This window comes from Exophiala xenobiotica (assembly GCF_000835505.1).
Source record: "Exophiala xenobiotica strain CBS 118157 unplaced genomic scaffold supercont1.2, whole genome shotgun sequence".
Classification (NCBI taxonomy): Eukaryota; Fungi; Ascomycota; class Eurotiomycetes; order Chaetothyriales; family Herpotrichiellaceae; genus Exophiala; species Exophiala xenobiotica.
Window position 1 is genome coordinate 3600685 of NW_013562493.1, and position 24611 is coordinate 3625295.

General features: G+C 52.4%; 12 protein-coding genes across 15 annotated transcripts; 7 read left to right on the forward strand and 5 right to left on the reverse strand.

The window, feature by feature from the left end:
* Window positions 1-141: 141 nt before the first annotated feature.
* Window positions 142-2886, reverse strand: PV05_03534 (uncharacterized protein; the record flags this gene model as incomplete). Its single annotated transcript, XM_013464183.1, has 6 exons — window positions 142-660; window positions 721-1058; window positions 1202-1649; window positions 1698-2063; window positions 2113-2295; window positions 2350-2886. The coding sequence occupies 6 exons, from the start codon at window positions 2884-2886 to the stop codon at window positions 142-144; spliced, it is 2391 nt and encodes a 796-aa protein (XP_013319637.1).
* A 244-nt stretch (window positions 2887-3130) lies between these two features.
* Window positions 3131-4251, forward strand: PV05_03535 (uncharacterized protein; the record flags this gene model as incomplete). Its single annotated transcript, XM_013464184.1, has 2 exons — window positions 3131-3133; window positions 3376-4251. The coding sequence occupies 2 exons, from the start codon at window positions 3131-3133 to the stop codon at window positions 4249-4251; spliced, it is 879 nt and encodes a 292-aa protein (XP_013319638.1).
* Window positions 4252-4689: 438 nt separating this feature from the next.
* On the reverse strand, window positions 4690-6388 carry PV05_03536 (uncharacterized protein; the record flags this gene model as incomplete). Its single annotated transcript, XM_013464185.1, has 5 exons — window positions 4690-5414; window positions 5472-5717; window positions 5766-6008; window positions 6059-6152; window positions 6212-6388. The coding sequence occupies 5 exons, from the start codon at window positions 6386-6388 to the stop codon at window positions 4690-4692; spliced, it is 1485 nt and encodes a 494-aa protein (XP_013319639.1).
* A 649-nt stretch (window positions 6389-7037) lies between these two features.
* PV05_03537 (precorrin 3B synthase CobZ) lies at window positions 7038-8564 on the forward strand (the record flags this gene model as incomplete). The annotated part of the gene is made up of 1 exon (XM_013464186.1): window positions 7038-8564. The coding sequence occupies one exon, from the start codon at window positions 7038-7040 to the stop codon at window positions 8562-8564; it is 1527 nt and encodes a 508-aa protein (XP_013319640.1).
* A 361-nt stretch (window positions 8565-8925) lies between these two features.
* Window positions 8926-11429, forward strand: PV05_03538 (uncharacterized protein; the record flags this gene model as incomplete). The annotated part of the gene is made up of 3 exons (XM_013464187.1): window positions 8926-9410; window positions 9458-9895; window positions 9946-11429. The coding sequence occupies 3 exons, from the start codon at window positions 8926-8928 to the stop codon at window positions 10973-10975; spliced, it is 1953 nt and encodes a 650-aa protein (XP_013319641.1). The 3' UTR covers window positions 10976-11429.
* Window positions 11430-11653: 224 nt separating this feature from the next.
* PV05_03539 (uncharacterized protein) lies at window positions 11654-13424 on the forward strand. The gene has a single exon (XM_013464188.1). The coding sequence runs from the start codon at window positions 11754-11756 to the stop codon at window positions 13419-13421; it is 1668 nt and encodes a 555-aa protein (XP_013319642.1). The 5' UTR covers window positions 11654-11753; the 3' UTR covers window positions 13422-13424.
* On the reverse strand, window positions 13353-14819 carry PV05_03540 (urease accessory protein UreG). The gene has a single exon (XM_013464189.1). It carries the CDS (start codon window positions 14529-14531, stop codon window positions 13671-13673), a length of 861 nt encoding a protein of 286 aa, XP_013319643.1. The 5' UTR covers window positions 14532-14819; the 3' UTR covers window positions 13353-13670.
* Window positions 14820-15123: 304 nt separating this feature from the next.
* Window positions 15124-15812, forward strand: PV05_03541 (uncharacterized protein). Its single transcript, XM_013464190.1, has 3 exons — window positions 15124-15256; window positions 15313-15423; window positions 15470-15812. The coding sequence occupies exons 1-3, from the start codon at window positions 15191-15193 to the stop codon at window positions 15623-15625; spliced, it is 333 nt and encodes a 110-aa protein (XP_013319644.1). The 5' UTR covers window positions 15124-15190; the 3' UTR covers window positions 15626-15812.
* PV05_03542 (uncharacterized protein) lies at window positions 15312-16658 on the reverse strand. Its single transcript, XM_013464191.1, has one exon. It carries the CDS (start codon window positions 16511-16513, stop codon window positions 15764-15766), a length of 750 nt encoding a protein of 249 aa, XP_013319645.1. The 5' UTR covers window positions 16514-16658; the 3' UTR covers window positions 15312-15763.
* Window positions 16659-17103: 445 nt separating this feature from the next.
* Window positions 17104-20336, forward strand: PV05_03543. 4 transcript variants are annotated; one of them, XM_013464194.1, is made up of 6 exons: window positions 17104-17451; window positions 17503-17583; window positions 17634-17900; window positions 17946-19786; window positions 19840-19916; window positions 19966-20336. In XM_013464194.1, the coding sequence occupies exons 1-4, from the start codon at window positions 17233-17235 to the stop codon at window positions 19278-19280; spliced, it is 1902 nt and encodes a 633-aa protein (XP_013319648.1). In that variant the 5' UTR covers window positions 17104-17232; the 3' UTR covers window positions 19281-19786; window positions 19840-19916; window positions 19966-20336. The 4 variants fall into 4 exon arrangements, with proteins under 4 accessions (XP_013319648.1, XP_013319646.1, XP_013319647.1 ...); XM_013464192.1 differs by having other exon boundaries at window positions 19840-20336; XM_013464193.1 differs by having other exon boundaries at window positions 17946-19772; window positions 19840-20336.
* Window positions 20337-20707: 371 nt separating this feature from the next.
* Window positions 20708-22461, forward strand: PV05_03544 (trihydroxynaphthalene reductase). Its single transcript, XM_013464196.1, has 3 exons — window positions 20708-21038; window positions 21195-21925; window positions 22056-22461. The coding sequence occupies exons 1-3, from the start codon at window positions 20933-20935 to the stop codon at window positions 22059-22061; spliced, it is 843 nt and encodes a 280-aa protein (XP_013319650.1). The 5' UTR covers window positions 20708-20932; the 3' UTR covers window positions 22062-22461.
* PV05_03545 (uncharacterized protein) lies at window positions 22367-24576 on the reverse strand. The gene has a single exon (XM_013464197.1). The coding sequence runs from the start codon at window positions 24450-24452 to the stop codon at window positions 22506-22508; it is 1947 nt and encodes a 648-aa protein (XP_013319651.1). The 5' UTR covers window positions 24453-24576; the 3' UTR covers window positions 22367-22505.
* Between the last annotated feature and the right edge of the window lie 35 nt (window positions 24577-24611).

The window sequence follows — 24611 nt, forward strand, 5'->3', positions numbered from 1 at the left end:
GACTGCAATTACCCGAGAGGCGTCAAGTGTCGCACGCTGCCGAGCCTTGTTTCCACCAAACCAACCACTTGCCGTGACGATCTGCGGGTATGAGTCTACGGCATCATGATTAAGACGTCGCCGATCGTGCTTTTACTGTTTTCATAACTTCAGGCTTTCGATGTCACCAATAGCTGGCATGCGGCCTGGGCGCCTGTGTTGGCACATGATGTCGAACACCTGGCTGCCAAACCGTTTGAACGCTTCTGTGAGACCACCAACAGCTATGAGCTGTTTCTCCATATCGCTGAGTTGGAAGCCAAAGGTCCTTGAGCCACATCTTACTTGACTGCATTTCAGGTCGATACTGATATCTCTTCCTTGCTGCGCTTCCATGAAAAAGTCTTCGTCGGTGATGGTGATGCCCAGCAGGCCGATATTTGGTTGGTTGCGGGCATAAATGAATGCGAATGACTTCGCAATTACACATTGCACTCCTGCGCCGAGCAATGTGTTGACCGCTACATCTCGAGACGAGCCACAGCCAAAACTGTCTCCAGCTACAACGATATTCAATCCATCCTTGACCATTTTGCGGAATTCAGGCATGAAAAACTCCATACAATGCTCACCAAGCTGTTCGTTTGTTGTACACCCAGCGAGAAATTTTGAGGGAATGATCTTCAGTCTGTGTTAGTCACTTCTTCCAACCCGTTTTGATGTCCAGCACAACTGACTTACCGCATCGGTGTCAATAAAGTCCCCCAGACGAAGGACTTTGCCAGAAATGAGACTCTTGCCTTCCGAGTCTCCTGATGCGTGGTTCTCGTGGCTTGCGTCACCGTTTGTTCTTGAAGTTGAAGAATTCCCAACATCCTCCGTTAGTGCTTCTCCGTAGGGTTCGTCATACCTCAGTGCTGCATGAGGCTGCGGGTCACTGACATCGAACGGCGAATATCTGACACAGTTCTCGAGATATCGCATATCCATTGCCTCCAACAATGGCCTAGGATCGCAGATTCTCATCGAGAAGGACGACGCCGCAACCGTGGCCGCCGAGCTAAGGTAAGCCAGCGAGCCTAAGAAAGTCAGCGCCAGTCTGATCAATGATTAGTAGCTTTCGAGGTACCTGGTCCCATCCGATTGTGGAAGTTGCGATTTTGTGACGATAGCCATTTCTCTCCTGGAGCGGCTTGATCGATTCCCTGTCCTACACACATACTGCAACCCGGAACACCGACCTTGAATCCAGCACGTTGGTATATGTCAATCAAGCCAAGCTGTTCCAACTTATGCCTGATGGGTTTCGACCCAGGGACTACCAAACGCCGGCCGTGGCTCACGGGTCGAAGGCCTTGTGCGAGTCCCGCCGATAACACCAATGCGCCGGTGATTAAGTCTTCCTCCGCGGTGGTACAAGCTCCGATGAAGCAGCCATCCAGGTTTACGTCAGATGTCTCGCTGACAGGGACAACGTTATCAGGAGAAGGATGAACAGCCACGAAGGACTCGACTTTCGACAGATCGACCTCGAATGTATCGGCATAGACAGCATCCTCGTCAGCCTTAAAGTAAACCGCTTCTTTCTTGTGCTTCGCTATCCGCCTCTTGTTGATGAAATTCACGGTCCGCTCATCAGCCTCGAATATACCGGTGACTGCGCCGAATTCCTCGTCCTGGTCAGCAACACAATCCGAGGCATCATGATGAGGACTTACCGTGCACATATTGGCGATCGCAAATCTGGCGTCGCACGAAAGATACTTGAGACCTGGGCCGGCGAATTCCATCACGCGGTCGGCAGCAATGGTGTTGCGTTTGAATTGCTTCAAGATGTACAGAATAGTATCCTTGCCGCCTATGCCTTTCGGTGGCTTGTTGATGAGCCGTATCTTGACAGTCCGTGGCACGCTGAACCATGTCTGGCCTGTAATCAGCGGCATGCAAACATCCGTCGCTCCCATTCCGATCGAGAGACAGCTGACAGCTCCAGCAGAACAAGAGTGGGAGTCGGCGCCAATGACCAACATTCCAGGCTGCGCTCGTTCTCTGACAAACTCGGTGTGCATGATGGTATACTGTTTCTGTGCTTAGCAGGAGGACCTGTCCTGTGGTTATCAAAGGTCAACATACATTGAAACCCTGGAAATCCGTCATCTTGAAATCCTTCTGTGCCCTGCTACTTGTCTCCATAAGTGCTTTGACTTTGGGATCCTCATATAGCGGCGGCTCGACGCGGTGGTCTCCAGCAAGCCAGAAGCGGTCGTTTCTGAATATCCCCGGCCTACCTACAGAGTCGTAGACTCGCTCCATACCCTGCAATTCCAGTTAGCCGGTGGTGTGGAACCAATCTTGTCAATCGAAACATACGGCCCAAGACAACTCTGAAGCCAATACCCAGTCAACGTCAACCTGAATTATATCTCCTGGTTGAACGTATCCTTTTCTTGAGACGTCGTGCATTGCAAAAATCTTCTCGGACATGGTCATGCCACGTCGTCCCGCAGGCCGGCTTTTCAGGGGCAGAGGTCTGAGTCGCGCTCGGGCAGCTGACTTCAGCGCTTCAAGAAAGGCTGAACAGAGAAACACAACATCATCCTGTTGCTGTGGCTGCAGTTGGCCATCAATGCTCATGCCGTATCCGCCAAAATCAGGATGAGTAGTGCACCTTTGCACGACCTCCTCGAGAGCGTCGCACACTTTTGTTACGCCGTGTTGTCGTAAGTCCTCACCACATGTCTGGAGAAACCTCAACAGATTAGGAGTCTTATCGGTAGACGGTTCCTGATTGACGGAAAAAATCTTTACTCCTGAGACTTCGTTTATCAAAGAGATGCACTTTAGCTCCCACGCCCCAGCCTCACCGTCGCGAACGGCGACAACAACGGTGCCAATATCTTGGTGCATGGTGAACGAGGATAGTCCGCTTGGCAACTTACTTTGCCTTGCACTTGGGGCAGCGCAGGCAATTGTAGAGACCACCACGAAAAAGAGCGCGTCCTGAAGAGGCAGAGGTTGTACCCCACAATTGAGGATACCATGCGAGCATAACAGCCGCTTTCGGCAGTACCTCAGCCTTGACCGGCCCGCGTGCGGCAAGCACGCATCTCAGTGGCAAAACACCCGGAGCGAGCAGACCCCCGATGCAAGCATGGTCAGTAGCTTCCTGAATCTGGGCTCATTCTCAAGTCAGCCTCTGGATCTCGATCTTGAATACCGGAAATTTCGGTCAGGATGCGCAGGCAAGCAAATCCGTCGCTTCCATCCATCCATTTTCTTCACCCTCCCCTCTTGACCCCCTTTCCCAGCAGCTCATAACCTGTCGAACACATGGGAGAATTGCGTTCATGCTCAAATACCAACATGCCCGTGCCTTCTTCGACCCGTTTGCGTCAGCTCCTCGCCGAGCCGGACAGAATCATTGTGTGCCCAGGCGTGTACGACGGTATCAGTGCTCGTTTGGCGTTGCGGGCGGGCTTTGACGCACTTTATATGACAGGTGCTGGAACGAGCATGTCTCGTATTGGAATGGCGGACCTCGGCCTCGCAACAGCCACCGAGATGAAAGAAAACGCAGAAATGATCTCAGGCCTTGATCCGTCGATTCCAGTGATTGCAGACGCCGATACAGGCTACGGCGCTGCAATCAATGTTGCAAGAACGGTGGCTGGGTACATCCGAGCTGGAGTTGCCGGACTCCACCTCGAAGATCAAGTGGTTACCAAAAGATGCGGACATCTTGCCGGCAAAGAGTTGGTTTCCAAGGAAGAATACCTCACCAGGATCCGAGCAGCCGTCAAGACGCGGGAACGTATGGGCTCAGATATCGTGATCATCGCTCGGACTGATGCGCTCGCGTCTCTGGGTCTGGATGAAGCCATTTCGAGGCTGACGGCCGCCGTCGATGCGGGAGCCGATGTTGCATTCTTGGAAGCTATAACAAAGCGAGAAGAGGTCAAGGCGCTGAAGGAAGCTTTCAAGGAGAGAGGTACTCCCTTAATGTATGGCATGGTACAAGGGAGCAAGGCTCTCAAAATGACCCCGGCTGAGGCAAAGGATCTCGGGTTCAAGATCATCATTTACGCAGCCCTGTGTTTGGCGCCCATGTACATGGCCATCACACAAGCGTTGGAAGTATTGAAAGCAAGCGGAGACTGTGAGAAGTACGACCCGGAGGTTAAGCCTCACGACATGTTTGACGCTTGTGGCATGCAAGAGCTGCTGAGCTTCGATCTGGAAGTCTCAAGTGTGGCCCGGAAGGGTGCTCTTTGATAGGATCATAATATGAATGTCCAGCTGCTTGATACTATTGTTCGGGCTTCATCGGAGTAATTTGTATGCTAACTCAGAATGTGCAAGTTGTGCGTACAGACTCTCCTAAGGTATTCATGATCTAGATTGTCACCATGATATGCCTACACAACGTCGCTGGTAGTAGCACGAATCCCTCGATGAGTAAGTCCTTGGGAGCAAGGCGCGCAGACAAAGTCACACTCCTGACAGCGATTGAACTCTAGATACGCGACAGTACGCGAGGTTGTTTGATCTATAAGTCCATCGAATTCAATACTAGTGTCTGACTCCATCCAAGCAATGACAATTTCAAAAGCTTGCCCATTCTCCAGATACCTGCAACGGGCCTGCAACGGGCATCAATCCCACCACTGCAGCTTCCGTGATCTCCGTGTGGTCTCCGCGCACCTGTTTGACCTAGATGGTGTATTTGAAGGCGACATGATAGTCGCAAGTCTCCTCATATGATTTTGCCTGGTCCGGATGAGCTTCACCCCGCTGTTCATATTCTCTCAGCTCCTCATCGCGACGCTTGTTTGCCTTTGCCATGGTCAATCTTGCAGCAACGGTGGAACACATTGCTATGACCACGAAACCCAGCAATATGCCATGACCTTTGAAGAAACGGGGTGGTGTAGTGTAAATCTGAGCTCCGGCCATGCTCAGTCCCTGTCCAAATATCATCGCCACCGCCCATGACATGGCCCTCTTAGTGTTGCCACAGAAGTTGATTTGGATCCACGCCATCTGAAGAACGGCTGATGGATAGGCGCCCATCACCAAAAGACATGCAGCAAATACGCCGACTTCTTTGCCTGTTGTCGCCATAAGTATAATTAGGCCAGTCGCGCAGAGCGACAGACATCCGAGGATGAAGGTGGACTTTTTGCGGAAGTGGTCAGAGAGATAGCCAATCGTGACCATGGACACAAAGGCGCATGCGTAGGGTATGACTGTGAAGAGCTGTGTCTGTACTGAGCTGTAGCCGAATTCTTTGATGATGGTAGGGAAGAAGGCGCCGGTGGAAGCTAAGAGTGTCGAATTGACCCCGGCGAGTACAGCCAAGTACCATGTCTTCGGATCGAGAAGGCTCTTACGGACCTGGTTGGGCTGGAAACGACTTGCCCCTTTCGCGTTGAGACCTTGAAACGATCAAAATCAGCATGGTAATCGTTGCCGGTCCGTTTTATGATGCTTACCTTCGCCCCGAGAGATGGCGAGCTCAATCTCTTGACTGTTAAACATCCAAGATTTCTTGATCCGATCAGGAAATCCCGGGAGGAAGACAGCCATAAGTAAACCAATTCCGATCGCAATAGACCCCTCAATGATGAAAAGCCACTGCCATGATGGTCTCCTAGCAGCGCCTTCGAGGTCTTTCTGGACTGCATAAGCGATAAGACCGGCGAACACTCCAGCAATGACCGTGGCAGAATAGAACAATGCTGCCGAGTGTTAGGATATCCGTCACGGCAATTAATAGATAGACCTACCGATCCTTTTACCAAGCTCGTTTCTCCCGTACCACAGCACCAAGTACAGTGGTGTGGCTTGCAACAAGGCTTCGGCAGCACCGACGCCGAAGCGCAGGCCCAGTATATCTCCGTAGCCTCGAGCAGAGCACATGCAGCAAACGAAAAGCCCAAAGGCGAGGACGGCAAAGCTCAGTTGGATTCTTGGTCCGATGGTTCGAACCAGCAAGTTGGCCGGGAATATGGTGACCAGATAGCCGGCATCTTCAGGCACGTCAGATCAAGGGCACACAGGGAGCCTTTCATTCACCTACAGAACATCATGACAACATTATAGAATTCTCCTGATGATAGATTGAGGTCTTCTTGGAGCCCCATTAGCCGGGCATAGCCAACATTGTTTCTGTCCTGAGCGAGGGGAGTTAGTCAACGCCACTAGGAGATATGTACAAGTACTAGTAACTCACCATGTATGCCAACAAGTACGCGAGTGCAAGCAGCGGCAAGATGATCATATCCAGTTTGCGAACAAAGCGCTTCTCCAACTTCGCTGCTTTTGAAGGGCGGGTCTCAAGTTCCGGAAGGACTTTAGGGTCTTCATTGTGCTCCGACGCAAACGAGGAGACTTTGACTTCCATACCCATTGCAGATACGTGACACTCTGGCGTGTAAGGTAGACTGACTAGAAAGACTCAAGACCGGGGGTGATAAAAAGCAGGGAATGATGGGTTGAGGAGTTAATTGACGAAGGGAAACAGGCCAGCTCTATATGCTCATCCTGGGGGGTACTTAGCGAACGTGATATCCCCATGGGGTGCCACACCTCGCACCACGGCTTAGCTAGTGCTGTCTGGCCGAAAGAACGCCGTTCCGTATCTGCCTGTGTTTGTAAATTTTGATCGCAGGTCATCGTATGTCTAGCTGAAGCGTGGTCGGCTGAGAAGCACTTGAGAGCACTGTCCAAGCCGAGTTGCGTCTTGGCCAGGACCAAGCCAATCTACATGCACCTTTTGGCGAAAGCCAGGATCGACTGTCCAAACCCTTGCCGCAAGCGCTCCGCTTCCGGCCCGCACACGGCAGCGACTCAATTTTCGATCTGAGACGGCCCGATAGCATAACACACTTGCACAACCGGACAACATCGCCAAATGTGCACGCTCATGCCCCGGTCCGTGGCAAGTCTTAGCAGGTTGAAAGGTTCCTGTAGTGTGAGATATATGAGCTGGATGCAAGATTGGAGTCACGGTTGGCTCAAGGTAGAAAGCTCTTTCTACAGTCTCGTAGGTAGCCAAGATGGGTAGTATGCGACTGGGATCCTCTGAGCAGTACGACGTGATCGTTGTTGGAGGAGGGAACGCAGCCTTGTGTGCCGCATTGGCGGCGCACGCCTCTGGTGCTCGCGTGGTGATTCTGGAGGCGGCTTCGGAAGAGGAAAGGGGTGGGAACAGTCGATTCGCAGGCACAGTGTTCAGAGCTCCGCATACCGGTCTAAATCAAGTCAAGGGAGTACTCTGTGAAGACGCTCTTGAAGACGTCTCTCTTTGCTCAATGTCATCGTATACGCCTGAAGATTACCTGAAAGATCTGCAGTCGACCTCCCTTGGGCGTAATGACCCTCTTCTGTCCGAAATCCTGGTGCAACATGGTTGGGAGACTATAGAATGGATGAAGGATAAAGGGGTCAATTGGGAATTGATCGTACGCAAATACTACAACGTTGAGAATCTCAAAGATGCGGGCAAAATCGACATTATGAGTGGTTCTCCGGTGAAGTGTGTCGGCGACGGTGTTGGTTTGATCCGGGACTTGTACGCTGCCGTCGAGAGAACGGATATTGTGGTGAAGTACGGGCATCCTGCTCACGAACTGCTGCTGGCCGGTGATGCCGTGTACGGTGTCAAAGTCCGCCTGCGGGAGAAGTATGTCGATTTCCACGGCCAGGTTATCCTGGCTTGTGGCGGATTTTCAGCCAACCCGGCCATGAGACGACAATACCTCGGTGAAGGTTGGGATCTGGTAACAGTTCGTGGCACGAAGCATAACACTGGGACAATGTTGCGGCGAGCGATCGATGCCGGTGCACGACCAGTCGGACACTGGGGGGGTGCGCATGCATCGCCTCAAGACATCAACGCACCGCCTGCTGGGGACATCACGAAAACTCCGGTTATCCCTCGATATTCGTACACCTATGGTATAAGCGTTAACATTGAGGGGAGGAGATTTTTCGATGAGGGTGAAGATACTTTTGCATTGACTTATGCAAAGATCGGGAAGATGATTGGCGACCAACCTCAGGCCATTGCATATCAGATTTTTGACCAACAGACCTTGTACCTCCTCCAAACACGATATTCTACCGGCACTCCGATTGTGGCAGATACAGTCAGAGAATTGGCAGTCAAGCTGAAGATCAATCCAAATGTCCTGGAGAAGACTGTTTCCGATTTCAACAATGCTTGTCCGGAAAGTGCCAATTTCGACCCGCAACACTTAGACGGGCTGTGCACGAACTCTTCACTCTCGCTCCCGAAATCCAACTGGGCGCTGCCGTTGAACAAAGGGCCTTTTGTAGCTTATGGAGTGACATGTGGCATCACATTTACCTATGGCGGCATTGCTTCTGATACTCGGGCAAGAGTACTCAACAACGAAGGGAAGCCTATGCCGGGACTTTATTGCGCCGGAGAAATTGCTGGTGGCGTCTTTTACCACAATTATGCTGGAGGGGCAGGTTTGACCAAAGGAGCCGTTTTTGGCAGAATCGCTGGGAAGGAAGCCGCGACACAAGCGCAGTTGGGTCTGAGCGTGAAGAAGTAGAGACTATTGAGTAGACGAAAAAACCATCTTCGTGTGTAACCAGGTAGGTACGAGACATCATGAGAAAATGATATTCATCAGTAATTGGGAAGCCCAGATGGCCAGAGAGCCTAGTGGAGCCCCCAAAACCACTTGGATAGAGGGGCCATAGGCGAGCCTCAGTAGCCTACTAGCCTAAGTTAGTGCGCCACCAGTACTTGATTTAGTTAAGCCCGCAGACTCCGGACAGGCCATCGTCGGCTTAAAAAGAGTCACTTCCCCGCATCTACGTTGTTTCTGCGTGGGCCGGATCTTGCAATGTCTTTCCTAGGTCTGGAAATACTTGTCACCTTCCGCGTCCATACTCCCGGTCAAGATTCAGATGCCGCGGCCATCGCAATCTCCCGCTCAGCCCCAGAATGAGAGCAGAAAACGAGGAAGAATCGCGTGCAGTCAATGCAGGCAAGCCAAGATTCGCTGCGGCCTGGAACAGATCCCATGCTCGAGATGTGAAAGGGTGGGCCTCGACTGCTCGATCAACCCCTCATATAGACGCGTGAGCAAGAATGACAAAGTGAAGGAGCTCGAGCAACAAGTCCAGCATCTTCATGAGTTCATCGAGCACCAGCACGACGGGGTTTTGCCCGTGTCACGCAGTTCTCGAGGCAGCTCTGTCCGAAACAGCGCAGATCCCTATCATACCGGCACTATCAATTATGATCCAAGTCCACAGAGCTCCGTGAGCCATTCAGCTATTGCTCCGAAAACTGGCCACATTGACCCTCCACCAAACCAACAAGATGCAGCAACCCGTGTTCTTGGGCGCATAACAATACCCCAGAAGCAAACTCGAGCAATGTTTGCAACGTGAGAGCATGCTCTTCCTCCTTGGGATGCTGGACTGATTTTGACAGGTATTTCAAGCATTACCATCATTTCTTGCCGATCTTGGAACCCACCAGAACCGAAGCGACCTACTATCATACCTCTGTGCTATTATTTTGGTCAGTGATCGCCGTGGCAACTAGACAGCTGAGGTCCGATGAAGATCTGTTGAGTCGGTTGGCACCGGAACTCAACCAACGACTCTGGACTACACTGGCAACCAGCCCTGTGTCACTTGCAACAGTTCAGGCGATGCTACTGCTTTCCTGCTGGCCGCTTCCAAACGTCCGATTGTGGACCGATAAATCGTGGATTCTGAGTAACCTGGCGATGAATACATCCATTCAGCTGGGAATGCACCGACCGGGCTCCGAGATTGGATATTCGAAAGAGACCCTCTCTCTGACTCGGGGCGACATCGCGGACCGGGCTTGTACGTGGTTTGCGTCCGTAGCCCTATGTCAGAGGTAAGTCATGCATGTCCTTCGTCATTGCACACAAGGCTAAATGCCCTCAGTCTCTCCGTCGACCTTGGCCACGGTCCTACCGCTCATTTTGACGACTGGACTGTCCGCGCCGTCTGCGAGGGCTCTTCATTTGACGACATTCCCTCTGAGTTGCGTCATAGTCTCATGATTGAAAGAACCAACCACGATGCCCTACTTCTTCTTTCCAAAGACGCTCAAAGTCCTTTTGGTGTTCCCACTGGGGACAATGGCTTTGACATCATATGGGAATGCGAGAGACGATTTGATGAGTTACTTTCCACTCTCGAGTCACAACTCAGCCTGACAAACAGACTGGATCTCCAGCATGCCCGCTTACACATCCAGTGCATCTATTTCTTGTATGATGAAGATAACAGCCTTCGTCTACCAGGGCTGTTGAGAGCTTATTCGACAGCCTCGGACATTGTGAACACCATTTTATCTGACGAAACATCCCATGACGTACTACCATATGCTCCGTTGCGCGTGGTCAGGATCATATTCAACGCGGCGTTAGTCATTTTCCGAATCCTACATTCAACATGTGCCGCGGGCCTGGACTACAAAGGAGGGCGCCTCTTGTTCAATGCCGCAGCTTTCTCCATGAGGCAACTTTCGGTGCTGCAGAAAGACAAAGATCAGCCTCTTCGCGCATCCGAAATGCTACGAGCATTCTGGAGGGCCGCGGAACGAAACCCTTCAATGTCAAGTCAGGCCCCGAAGCTGCATATCAAATCTAGATTGGGTGCTAGCCTGGCTTATGACTGTCTTCTCTTGTTTCGCAACAAGTCCAGTGACAACAGGGCTAGGGGTCCGGATGCCCCTACGCAGAACAACCAAGCCCCGACCGGAGAACTGTCGCAGAATACCCTGTCTCCTATCTCGAATGAATTGCCTGATCCGATATTCTTGCCAGCCGTACCACCTACGGATCTGGACCTGTCAATCTTTCCTGAAGGAATCTTGAGCATCAGTCCGAACATAGACATGACAGATACTTTGTGGCTCCAGGACATTGGCTACCCAGCGTTTCCGGATATCGAAGTCTGGCAAAGGTAGGGCAGACTAGTATCTTCGAGACATGACCTGTTACAGGTGCAGCGCTGATAGACGCGCTCAACTATTTTATCGACACATTCCAAGTCTATGCCGCTTCCGCGGGCACTGACCACACGACTCTTCGTTCTGCTTTTGCAGGACCTACCTCCCTCTTTTGCACCGACCAGTTTTCAAAACACAGGGTATGCCGGGTCAAGTATCGAATTGGATTTGTTGCCAACGCCATGATACCTATTCTATTCTTCTGCTCCTTCGATGGAAAAAGGATGCAGACAATGGAAATATGGCCCCGAATTTCAGTAGAACGATGGCTTGCGTGAGGGCAGTGCGTACCTGAATTGCAACGAGAGTATGCAGGTCAGAAATGGCCGGGAACGAATGCGAGCAGCAAACAGCATGTACTATGTAGTACGTTGACTATTCCGTCCCGTGTGAGTAAGGGGATGGTGTGAGAGGCTGAAGTAGGTACCTAGGTAGGTATGCAGGGCGCCGCAGGGGCATCCCGCACGCTGCCGCCAGAAATGGCGGCTGATTAAGCGCAAGGCTGAACTTTACATAGGTACCTTATACTGTGGTGGGCACCCATAAGTTGCTGTAGGCCTAACTTAGTGAGCCCGCAAAATCCACCTTCCACTTAAGTAAGGTCTGCCGAATAGAAATTTTGATCGTTGAGGGCATCTTGCCTTTTACCTGCGGAGTTTGTAGAGTGCCTCACTCACACCCTGTCCCTGCATTCCTTGAGCGCTCTTATTGTTGGAACCCCCAGCAGGTCATCGAAATGGAAAGTCTTGTAGAAAATGGCGACGGCCAGCTTACCATTCACAACCTTCCACCACCAGCGAAAACGAAGCGAGCACCGACGGGCACGCTGACAGCGGAAGAGAAAGAGAACCAGAGACACCTCGCCGAAGCACGCAAGAAATATGGTCGCGGCCGGCCAGTCCGGTTGAGTGATGTCAAAGACAAGAAATTGCGCGCCAACCTCAAACTCATCGAGAACAAGTACCGGACCGCCGTCCTCAGCGCAAAAGATGCCGAGATCCTCTACGAGAACCAGGAAGGTTTCCTGCAGCCAGAGACCGAGCTTGAAAAGACGTACAAGACTCGGCAAGATGACATGCTGGAGGCAGTTGGCATTCAGCAGGCCAAAAAATCAATTGAGTTCAAACTGGACCTTGGACCATACGTCTCCGATTACACGAGGAATGGGCGCAGTTTGCTACTGGCCGGCCGCAAGGGACATATCGCCACTTGTGACTGGCGAGCAGGAAAAGCAGGCTGCGAAATGCACTTGAACGAGACGGTCAGAGACGCTACGTGGCTGCACAATGATCAGTATTTCGCCGTGGCGCAGAAGAAACATACATACATCTACGATCATGCTGGAGTGGAGATCCACTGTCTGAAAAAGTACGTGGAAACGACACACCTCGAGTTCCTGCCCTACCATTTCCTCCTAGCCGGCATCGAGAACAGCGGGTTCTTGCGGTACACAGATACTTCGACCGGTCAGATCGTCGCAGAGCATCCGACGAGAAAAGGCGCACCGACGGCTCTTGCTCAAAACCCCTACAATGCCATTCTACATGTCGGGCACCAGAATGGCACAGTCTCGCTGTGGTCGCCCAACTCGACCACACCCCTGGTCAAGATCCAGTCCAATGCCGGCCCAGTGCGCTCTATCGCCATCGACCGTTCGGGCCACTACATGCTTTGCGGCGGACAAGATCTCCGCCTGAAACTCTGGGACGTTCGAGCGCTGAAAGAAGTCCACTCATACACAACAAGACAACCCGCAACGTCGATCGACATCTCCGACCGTGGTCTAGCAGCCATTGGCAATGGCACGGGCGTGACGATATGGAAGGACCTCTTCACATCATCGACATCCTCGGACCCTTCAAAAATCCAATCACCATACCTGAACTGGGGCTATGACGGGCAACGAATTGAGCGCGTACGCTTCTGCCCGTTCGACGATGTCCTAGGCATTTCGCACGCCCAGGGGTTCAGCAGCATCATCGTCCCCGGTGCCGGCGAGGCGAACTACGACGCGCTCGAAGTGAACCCGTACGAGACGCGCAAACAACGCCAAGAAGCCGAAGTCAAGTCCTTGCTCACCAAGTTGCAACCTGGGACCATCGCGCTGGATCCCAACTTCATCGGAACGCTAGATACCAGGAGCGCAGAGCAGCGGAGACGGGAAAAGGATCTCGATGCGCCGGCCGTAGACCCGCTGGCGAAGTTGAAGGAGAGGAACCGTGGGCGTGGCAAGAATAGTGCCTTGAGAAGACATCTCAGGAAGAAGGGCGGCAAGAATGTCGTTGACGAGAAGAGGTTGAGACTGGAGGAGATGAAGAAGGAAAGGGCAGAGAGGGACAAGGAGAAGTTGAAGAGGGATAAAGTCGACTTGGGCCCTGCATTGGCGCGGTTTGCCAGGAGATGAGTGTCAGCCTGGAAGGTCTGACTTGACTACCTAGGTATACATCTCATGTAGAGATACAAAATGGTAAATCTACTCAAGTATGCCGTGCTCCGTTCGAGAGAATTCAAGCCATGATGGTGTGGGTGGTCCTGCCCTGTCGTTTCCTCTTCTCTTCATGTCGGCTAGTATTTTACATGCGTACATCATATAATCTGTGCAATTCAGGTCGCCATCTTTCCCGTCTTCTCGCTGATTCCACCTCTAGTTATTCTAGTTATGCGGAACATGCGTATACCTGCTCACCTGAGGCTGTTCGCCACTCCCCCTCTGCGCACCGTTGGCCCAACGCTTCCGACTCTCCGCATAGCCGGCCGTACTCTTCCACGCACTCAGAACCAAATCCACCGTCTCCCTGACGCCGACGCCGTGCTTGATCACCGCCCTCACGACGGGTCCGCCCTCGCGTATCTTATTCGCCTCGCGCTCCATGAGATCTACATCCGCACCGACGGCGTCGGCAAGATCGCATTTATTGATCACGAGCAGATCGCTCCCCGTTATGCCGGGCCCGCCTTTTCTGGGTACCTTGTCGCCGCCCGCGACGTCGATGACGTAGATGATAAAGTCGGCCAACTCCCGCGAGTAGTTCGCCGCCAGGTTGTCGCCGCCGGACTCGATCAGCAGCAGATCCGTGCCGAACTTGGTGTGCAGCCCCTGCAGGGCGAGCAGGTTGGCGGAGATGTCTTCGCGGACGGCGGCGTGCGGACAGCCGCCCGTCTCGATGGCGACGATGCGCTCGGGCGTCAGGGCGCCGTGTTTGGTCAGGAACTCGGCGTCCTCGCGCGTGAAGATGTCGTTGGTCACGGCCGCGATGTTGTACTCGCGCCGCAGGGCCAGGCAGAGTTCGAGCATGAGCGCCGTCTTGCCGGACCCCACGGGCCCGCCGATGCCAATTGTAAAGGCACGGTCCGAGAAGTCGCGGCCCTCGACGATGGGCATCTCGCGGTGCAGATACGACCCTGGGCCGTCGAGGATTTCGTGCGAGTGGCCATGGGCGGCGGCGGCGGCCCCGTTGGTCTGGTCGTGCGAATGCGAGTGTGAGGGCCCACCGTCGTGGGAATGTGTGGCCATTATGGAGGGACGACGGGAGGGTATATGGGGCAGATATATCTCGTTCTCAGAGAGAGGATGTCTTCTCGATTGTCTTCAGTCGATATCGAGTGTGATTTGCTTTTTTTTCTGGGCTCGATAGATGGACTCGGAGCAGCGGACGGACGAAGGGGGATGGTTCCCTGTCTGGCGTAGGTGTAGGAGGGCCCAGGGCGGAGGGCGGAAGAATGCTCTACAACTTCGTAGAGGCTGTGGTCGAGTAGGTGGGAGTCTGCAACAAATCGGCGTTTATGATACCGTCAATCCCAGACAGGTGTGAGCTGGTGTAGCTTTTGAGCATGTGCCACGCAGCCAGTCCGGGCTCAATGGGCTCAATGGGCTCACCAGGCGTGAGGGGCAGGGAAAAAGGCACAAGGCACCTAGACAAATGCCCCGCATGGAATGGCACGGGCAGGTTACCTCGGTACTCTAGGCCCACTGGCCATTGTTTCCAAGCGGCTGCAGGTCCCAAAATCGAGATAGCGGACCGCTTGTTGCTGACAAAGATCTTAAACTATGCACGACCATGCCCATGTATGATGTAAATTTACAATTTTATATACTAGGTATGTACATAGCGATGTCCGTGACCTTGCACCTGTACGCTTATAGATGCTATCCTCTTTCAGTGTACAGTCAAGATGTCGATTGTACATATCGTCTTATTCAGACTCAAGTCTTCGTTGAGTGATTCGGAGAAGAAAGAGGTCAGTTTTCATCCGAGCAATTCTGGTCAGGAACCAGCATTGACGCGGCCTTGTAGTTCTGCGATGATATGCTGGGCTTGAGAGAGACATGCATGCATCCAACATCGAACAAACCATATATTGTGTCTTCATCTGGTGGCATTGACAACAGCCCAGAAGGTGCTCAGGTTGGTTGCTAGAGCCGGCCCTCCAACCACAATACTGACCTTGTAGGGTGGCTTCACGCATGGTTTCGTGGTTGAATTTGCATCGAAGGAGGATCGAGATTATTATGTCGCCAAAGATCCAACTCATCAAGCTTTTGTCAAGAAGAACAGTCCCAGATTCGACGATGTCAGAGTGATTGATTATGAGAAAGGCGTGTACTGAAGACCAGGCGATAAGCACAAGCTCGAGAAGTCCCGGTCCAGATCAACCTTTTCGGATGGATTAATCATTATGTCTGGGTTGCTGCCGCCATCTATGCATATCTGTTCGAATGTTGCAAAGCATTATCTGATCATTCCTTCATGACACGCTGAACGACTCTCCGCAACCGCATTGCTCTGTAATGTTGGGATTGTTGAAGACGAACCTTGCGCTGAGCTTGTCCTCTTTCCAGTCCATCTCGCTGCCAATAATACTGAATAATGCTTTGCTATCGATCAAAACTTTGACCCCGTCCTGTTCTATCACTTCATCGAAAGCTGCTGGCTTTTCCACATACTCCAAGTGGTATGCCAGCCCGGAACAACCTCTATTTTTGACACCGACTCTGATCATCTTTGGGTTGGGTTGATCCAGCAGCTCTCGCAGGTGGTACAAAGCATCTGGCGTTATTTTCACAGCGGCCTTTCGAGGTCTTAGTTTGCTCCGCCTAGGCTTTGCCGACTTGGTCTGTTCTGTCTTGGATTGTTCGACTGCTTTGGGTTTCTGTGCCTCTCCTTCAGGTACGCTTATACTCGCCACTTCTGTTGATTTGTTTTGTTCTGAGCTCTTGCTAGGCTGACTAGTCTCATTCAACCGGGGTTCTGGCCCGGCTATTGAGGTGTCTGGAATATTGGTATTTCGAGGGGGGAGAGGGAAGTCGGTTGGGAGGCTATGCGGTTGGTACGAAGGGACAGTATACAACTCCCGCTTCGATGACTGCCGCCGGGCGATACTGGAGGAGAAGGTTCGTAAGGTGTGAGGACATGATCTTGCCGTCGAGGCCAGTGTGAGCGCTCTGAAGAAGGTGGCGGATGACGTCGTTCCTGGAAGGAAGTGTGTCGCGGACATGTTGAGCAGATTCTCGAGAGATAGTCGACTTCGCAAAGGGAGTATAGCCTACGGTGATGATTCTGGCAGCATTTATCGAGCGCTGACAAGGAATGTAAGGCGTGAACAGTTGTGGAAAGGAATGACTGTGCTTGGTAGGTAGGTGGGAACCGGGAAGATGTCAAAGAGCCGCAGGTGATTTGAATCTCTTTCTCGGCGTTTGTAAGCCGCTTGCCGCCTTTAGCCTCACTACCTGGGCAATCATTCGACCAATCGGAGTGCATCGAATAATAAAGACTGGCTCGTAGTCGATCGACCGTCTCGACCCCGAAGACCCTGGGTAGCCACTCACTGCCACCCTCGTCTTGAGTACCATCATGTACTTACCCGGGTAACCCTCTGAAAGCCTAGGATGATTTGCCTCTGTATCAGACCAGGCGTGAGGCCAGCAAGGATTCGAATCAACTTACGACGTTATGTGCTCATTGATGCGGCCATGAGATCGTGCAGGTAAAGCCAGAAGTCACTGCCAAGAACACCAGATTTCTCTTTTCGGTTGCAAGCAAATCGGATTCTGTCGTCTTGGTCCTTTCTACTCCGTACTGTCAACTCTTCATCGAGCCATGAACACTAGTAGCCTCCCGAAGACAGCCTTGCCCCTGTGTTTTTGACAGTCCATATGCAGACTATGATTTTGCCAGCACCTTGTCTCGAGGACAATCCCAGCTGTCCCATCTGTTATGGACTCCCCATTGACCCATTTGTTGAGACCCGACTCATTTGAGCCGAAAATAGTCCAACTCTACCTCCATTTGTTCACAGTGCTTGCGAACGAGGAAGGTGAAGATGCTGTTCCAACGGAAGGCTACTGGAGAGAATTCTTCCTTCTCAAACCCGACAAACAGCGGCTGTATGACATTCTGGAACCAATGACTGCTTTCGACCTGCTGCACATGCAAGTATAGCTAGCTCATTCCCGCTGGCTTCTCGATGTTCCTAACTCTTTACAGGCCCAGATGCAAGCATTTTTCAGACGGGCTATCGCAGAGGCATGCTCGGGAGTCTCTCCTAGGAACGAAAATGCGCTCGAGGTATCTTCTTATTGAATCATTCAAGCGATAGCTGAGATTGACTATTGCAGAACTTGACAGCATTCCTGTGTGCAGTCTTCACCAAGAGGTTCGCCAATCCAAATACTGATGTGATTGAGATACTGGCGGGACTTGGTGCCATTGACAAATCCATGTCTGACCTCGTGCATGGCCTTGAGTCGATTGTACGACAAGCGGCCGATGACATCCTTCGGACAAAGGCCTTGGAGACTACCCTTGCCTTGGTTGCTGGAGGATTTCACACCAATCTGGTGTCTTATTTCATGCATAAAGACCTCTTCTCGGCCCTCATGAAGGTAGATCAAGACTTCCATCCAGAAGCAGAGCTGACCTCGATCCAGTACGTCCATGATATACATGGAAGTCTTTCTGCAGGGCTGAAAGCCTTCGTCATCATTGGGGTCCTCTCCAGTTACAACAAGTTCGAATCACAGAATGTATATCAGAACCGGCTGGAAGATTTCGTCAACGAGGAGACGATCCGCCTCCTAGTGCACAATTTCGCGGACACCTGCGTACTCATTCGAGATCAAATTCTGGCTGTACAGGACGACTCGCCTGCATCCTGGACGGTGAACTCCACACTGGCAATGGTTGGGCTACGCGCACTATCCACTGATGGCAACAAACCTTTGCCTCCCACTGAAGAGGAAGCTAAAGCGCTCTTCACATCATTACCAAAACAAGAAGCAGCTTGCATCCTGTCTTTGTACTCTTTTGTTCAAGCGAATAAATTGTTTGCGGCCAATCTACTCAACCTGCCTGCCGACAAGGATAAAGAATCGCCATTCTCGGCATTTCTCTCTTCCACATCATACATCTCACATCACGCCTATCGTGGGCCTCGACAATCGACATATGCCGTTCTGAGTCTTTTGTCGATACGGATTATGGTGGAGGATTCTATCCTGGCGAAGAGGATGTGCTCAGCAGAGGCGAAAGTAGTGGTGCGGTTGTGCCGGCAAAGACCTCCTCATTTGCCGCTGGTCACGTCAGCCAGGGTTCCTGCAACAGCAATCCTCGACATCTGTACGGACACACTCAGCCACAATCTTCGGAAGAGACTTGATATCCAGCTATACGGTCTTGCTCTGGGCATTATCCTACGTATAGTGACATACCTTGAGCAAACCAAGACTCGACTGCAGTATCACTGGGCTTACATATGGGGTTCGTTGATTTCACTCATCCGGTTCTTGACACAATATTCAAACGATCTTCGACATCTCAGGGGGATGCGCGAAGACCTATGTGGCCCGCTCGCCAGCCTCGCTGCATTTTGTCTGTCCAAAGGGGATGGGTTTTTGCCCGATCCTGCAAGCTTCGACGACCTGTTCTACAAATTGATCGAGGCATATGACCTCTTGCCGAAATTCAAACAAGCGTATTGCGATTCTGGTTCCCAATCTGACACTTTGAACCGATCGGTGGAGGCTCTGATCAGTGTGTCGTCGCATTATCATGGTCTCTTGCAAGCACAACACGGCAAAAAGACACATCAGTCGCCGGCGGCGATCCAGAAGGTCATCAAAGAAGGGTATGAGACATTAGATCTGGAGACTCCCAATGAAGGCTTTGGACAATGGGAAAGATGGAGGGAAAGCAACTGGAAAGCGGAGCTCAAGAAAATGATCAGGGTTGCTGTTGAGGATGCCAGGGCCTTGTCCTTGAGGTGAATAAGTGTGCTTGTGGGACATTGCAGCCTGTTTCAGGTGGTCCAACAAGAAGAGCCTCATTCTCATCAAAACTCCAGATGTGTCTTCGCATAGATTGAGCGGAGATGCAGCATTTGAAGACTAAGGAGAATGGTGTGTTCGTGCGACAGCGATGGTGCGGTTGAAGCAGTGGTTGATTTATCAAAGTGATATCGCACGGTGCGACATGGTCCCCACGTGACCCCGCGACTAGTGCCGGACGCCATCTCGCACTCCATTGTCTTCGGATGCTCCATCTCAATGTACAGTACTCGTACCAGACGCCACACTTGGTTGCGCGGGCGGACATTGCGGTGCTCGGTCTTCGGTGTTCGCGCAGTCAGGTTGCGCGAGGGTGTCTTGTGTACCTATGGTAGGCACCGTGTCGGTAACAAAATCACAAATCAACGGTAGCGCGTGGTACCAGACGAGCACTTTTATATTTGATCGAAGGAGAGCACACGATTATCGAAGGTTCATTAGCAAACGTTGCAAGCAAGAGTTTCAGCCGCGGTGATCGCCTGCTGACAGTACTTCGTAGGATTCACTCGTCAATTGAGTTATCAGGACGTCTTCAAAAGTGGAGGGCCCACGAGTTTTTGTGCTGCCAGTGCACAAGTAAGTGACAAAGGCTCATAACGCCCTCCGCCGCCGCTAAGATTCGGAGGCCGCAATGGTTGTACGTTGGACGAGGGACGGAAAACCACCTGGTACCAGGTGGGTGGGTGTCAGTGCCAGGGGTATCGTACAGACTTGACAAGAAAGACGGTTTGCCGTCCGGAAAAATGGCCTGTGCCTGATGAGCCTGAGCACGACCCAGCGAGCCAGATCCAAAGTTGTGGGAGGCGGACGAGCAAAGACCCAGAAGACTTTGGTGGAGATTTAATTCATCCGTCACTCGGACTTGGCCCAATCGATGGAGAGGGGTTTTGTTTACATGTACCAAAAACTTCTTAGATGAGGTCAGCATGGCTGTTAGATTTTGTGATATCCCTATCGCTCTTTGAGGCTGCTCTGTTCTTTGCACGGAAATGACAGTACCTTCATCCTCTCGGGCAACATGCTGAATGAGTAGACAAAATTCATCAAAAGATTTGGTAGAGCAGCCTGATACATGAACCTAATAAACCTCCATCTCTTGCTGGTGGCCGATGCCCAGGTGCCCCTCTATCCCACCCGAGTCCCGACAGTAATAAAAAAGGGGTCCGCTGTTCCAGGGGCCGAGGACTCAGGAGTGGTGGGCGGCCCCCTACTTCCCTAGGTACACAGTACGGCGGTACGCCCACTAACTTAGTCGATCATGGGCTGTGTTCAGGGCTACCTTAGACTCTTAGTAGGGGCTCCTCTGGGCCCGGCTTAGTCTGCGGCTGATTGTAGGAATAAATAGAAATCCTGGGCGCGCATACAATAAAATGTGTCCTTACCGTCAAATCAACAATCCCCGTACAATCATCAATCCATCTGCATCTTGCCCTCTTTTTTCGTCCTTACCTACATACACACTCCTTCGAGTTGTATATATCTTTTCGCTCTCTGCATATTTTTTGCAAAGTACGCAAAGCACAAAACCCAACATCTCAACTTCCTCCCGCACTCACCTACCCAAGTGCCACCTACACACACCGCCTTCGTAAATGTCCCAGAGAAACTCCACGATGGTCGCCAATGGATCTGCTACCGGCGCTGCCGCTGTCCCCTCGTACCTCCTGACCGGCAAGGTCGCTCTCGTCACTGGCTCAGGTACGTTTCACATTTGCACACTGGACACCCATTGTCCAGTTCCGGACTTTTGGTTGCCCTGACCAGAGGCACTCCCTAATCCGCAACGCCCTTTCACCGCAAGTTCCTCGTGCGTTTCCGCAGTTCCAGCTGACCAAGAACCGTTTCACAATGCAGGACGAGGCATGGGCCGCGAGACGGCACTCGAACTGGCCCGCCGCGGCGCGGACGTGGTGGTCAACTACGCCAACAGCTCGAAAGCCGCAGACGAGCTCGTCGCCGAGATCAAGGCCATGGGCCGGGACGCGATCGCCGTCAAGGCCAACGTGTCTGACGTGTCGCAGATCATCGACATGTTTGCGCAGGCCAAGGCGCACTTCGGCAAGCTCGACATCGTCGTGTCCAACTCGGGCGTCGTTTCCTTCGGGCACCTCAAGGACGTGACCGAGGAGGAGTTCGACCGCGTCTTCAACATCAACACGCGCGGGCAGTTTTTCGTGGCGCGCGAGGCCTACAAGAACCTCGAGCCGTACGGGCGCATCATCCTGATGGGCAGCATCACGGGCCAGGCCAAGGGCGTGCCCAAGCACACGGTGTACAGCGGCAGCAAGGGCGCCATCGAGACCTTTGTGCGCTGCATGGCCATCGACTGCGGCGACAAGAAGATCACCGTCAACGCCGTCGCCCCCGGCGGCATCAAGACCGACATGTACCACGCCGTCTGCAAGGAGTACATCCCCAACGGCGAGAACTTGACCGACGATCAGGTCGACGAGTACGCCGCCACCTGGTCCCCCATGAACCGCGTCGGTATGCCCATCGACGTCGCCAGAGTCACCGCTTTCCTGGCCAGCCAGGACGGTGAGTGGGTCAACGGAAAGGTCATTGGCATTGATGGTGCTGCTTGTGTAAGTCTCTCAAAAATCTCTCTTTCTCTCCCACTCAAAACTCTTTCTGTGGCCCGTGGTGTGCGTGTGCGTGTGCGTGTGCGCGTGGTTGTGAATGTGAATAAATGGCTAACCAATAACCCGCCTGCAGATGTAAAATTCCTCTCCCACACACAGCGGAACCCGTCGATGCGCCCGTCGGAGCAATGAGATTCTGGATGAAACTCGAGACATGTGAATCGGAATTTTTGGGCTGAAAGAAGACGGATGCTACCTGGAGTCATATATCGTGGATAAAATGAAGTGTGACAGAAGAGCCAGGATATCAGCTCGTCAATCTGACTTGGGCAATACGGGCTGGTAAATAGAGCTGGGGGTGATTTCACCAAAAGCGCAAATGGGGAGTTCTCTACGGAGTACACGTTTGCATATTGGGGAGCGTCGTAAACTTCTTCACTTCCTGGCTTTTCAGACTTGCAGAGTAATCTAGACTTTTTGTTTCGCTCTCGCAGTGAATATTATAGTTCATTGAGCCCCCGTTGTCATCTGGTAGTTGACCCTGCTTCTTTCCTCCAACACCGCCAAAAAGGATCCTCTACCGCTACCGGCCCATCGCCTTTGCAACCAACTTGTCATCCAGAGCGTACGGCTCGCCGTCTTCGCCAAAGACGACATCCTCTGCAAGGTAGACCAAGACGCCTCTGCTGCGCCGTTCGGCATCTTGCAAACGATACAGCAACCGTCCAAATGCATCCGACTTGTGGGATGAGTGCAGCAGCAGATTGTTCTCGGATGCCCAGTCTTCGACAATAGACTTGAACGAGACTTCCTCCATATCCGCAGTGCCGCCGGACGGTGCTGCAGTCGGGACTTCTCGAGTAGGCGGAAGAGCTTTCTGCCGCCTGGAACCAAGGAGTGGTTTCCACGTCGCCCAGCTGTCGGCATCGACCTTGGTTTTCACGAGCGACTTGAGCTCCCCAAAGCGTTCGAGGTCGAGATCCTCGGAGGATAGCAGGGTCCACCAGTCAAATAGCCAAGTGTGCATGTCTGGCGCAGGTTTCTTGGATTTCCGCGACCCGTTGCTGAGGCCAATGGTCGTTGACTCAACAGTCTTGGGAAATCGTTTCACGGCTTCGATCAATCGAGGCAGCACGACCTCATGTAGGATTCTATAAGTAAGCCAGGCCGGAAGAATCGATGACCAGGAAGTGATGAGTGTATATGCAGGGTCAGGGTCGTATACATCCCACTCCTTTCCCAGAGCTGTCCGGATCCGAGGATACCAATGTAGCAACAACAGAGATTCAAAGGGGAATGTGCGCTTGCGGTGGCGTGAAGTGGTCGACTTCTCGATTTCAAGGAGGTGATTGATGGATTGTAATGATTCGACCAGGTGTGATGGCTCGGAAAGCGGCTCCCACTCAGCCATCTCGCGCCGAAACGGCGATTCTAGACAGGAGACCGCCAGCTCTGGAAGAGACAACTCGGAAATGTCATCCGCATACCGGCCTTGAATGTCTCGAAGTCGAGCTATGGAGGCTTGCCAGTCTCGAAACTCATTGGAGTCGTCAACAGCCACACGCTCAAAGGCTGATATTATGTCATTGTAGCGCTGTATTTCTTCCTCATGGAGTGTTAGGGCTGCCCCGAGTTGGGTGTCTTCAAGCTCAAGACGATCCTCCTGTTCTTTGGTAGAATCCCATGCATCTGCAAATGCTTGCAACTGCAGCTTGATGCGGGAGGTGGCTTTGACGGCTTCCAAACCAGGCGATGCTTCCCGTGTAGGAGTCGAAAACCCCGATATAGATGTCACAGTTTTGGTCTCTGATCCTGTGGCGTCAACAATAATCTGTTTCATGGCTTCCGGAATATGCAGACCCCGGGACTCGATTGCTGCCACAGCATATTTGGCTTTTGGGGCCGCTTTGATGCGTGGCGTACTCGTCCCTGGTGTAGATGGCTTGGAAGAGGTCTTCTCTCTGCCCGGCTCTTTCCTGCGAGGCGGTTCAGCTGTGCCGCTTCCCTGGCCGAGGCCAGCACGACTTTGCAGGGCTTTTGCTTGGATGGGTGCTGTAATACCCTGTCCAGCCTTCCCCAGACCCTGGCCTTCGGCATAACCCATTTTAGCCATCATTCGTGCGGCAAAAGAGTTCTTTTGTATCCTCCCTCCTGCCCCAAACGCTGAAGGCCCAGCACCACCTGTCTTCTCCACTTGCTCTCGAGGAGACATGTCTGGTGGAGCAGCAGGACTTTCTGGTTCTTCTTGTGCGCTGTATTCGCCTATATTGAAGGAACTTCGAAAGCCACCCATTCCAGGCCCCAAGCCCATGCCCGCACCCATTCCCATGCCCATGGAGGGTTTTTCGTCGTCGACATCTTCCTCTTCATCTTCTTCCCCCTCTTGAGTAGTTGACTGGACAAACCCTACTCCACGAGTGCGCAGTGTCTTCATCGTCCTTCTACGCTTGCTCGGTCTTTCGTCGTCCGTGTCCTCATCATCGTAGTCGCGAAGATTGAATGGCTGGTCGTCTTCCGAGGAATCGCTCATGTTGTAATTCTCGAATTGAGGTAGCGTTCGGCGATACTTGAAGGGCACTGCGCGAGCATCGGTGGGTTTCTTTGGATCTGGAGATCGCGACGTATTAGAGACGCAGAGGGAGCAAATGCTCTGGTCATTCGAGGTCAGGGACTCTGCAATTCAAAAAGT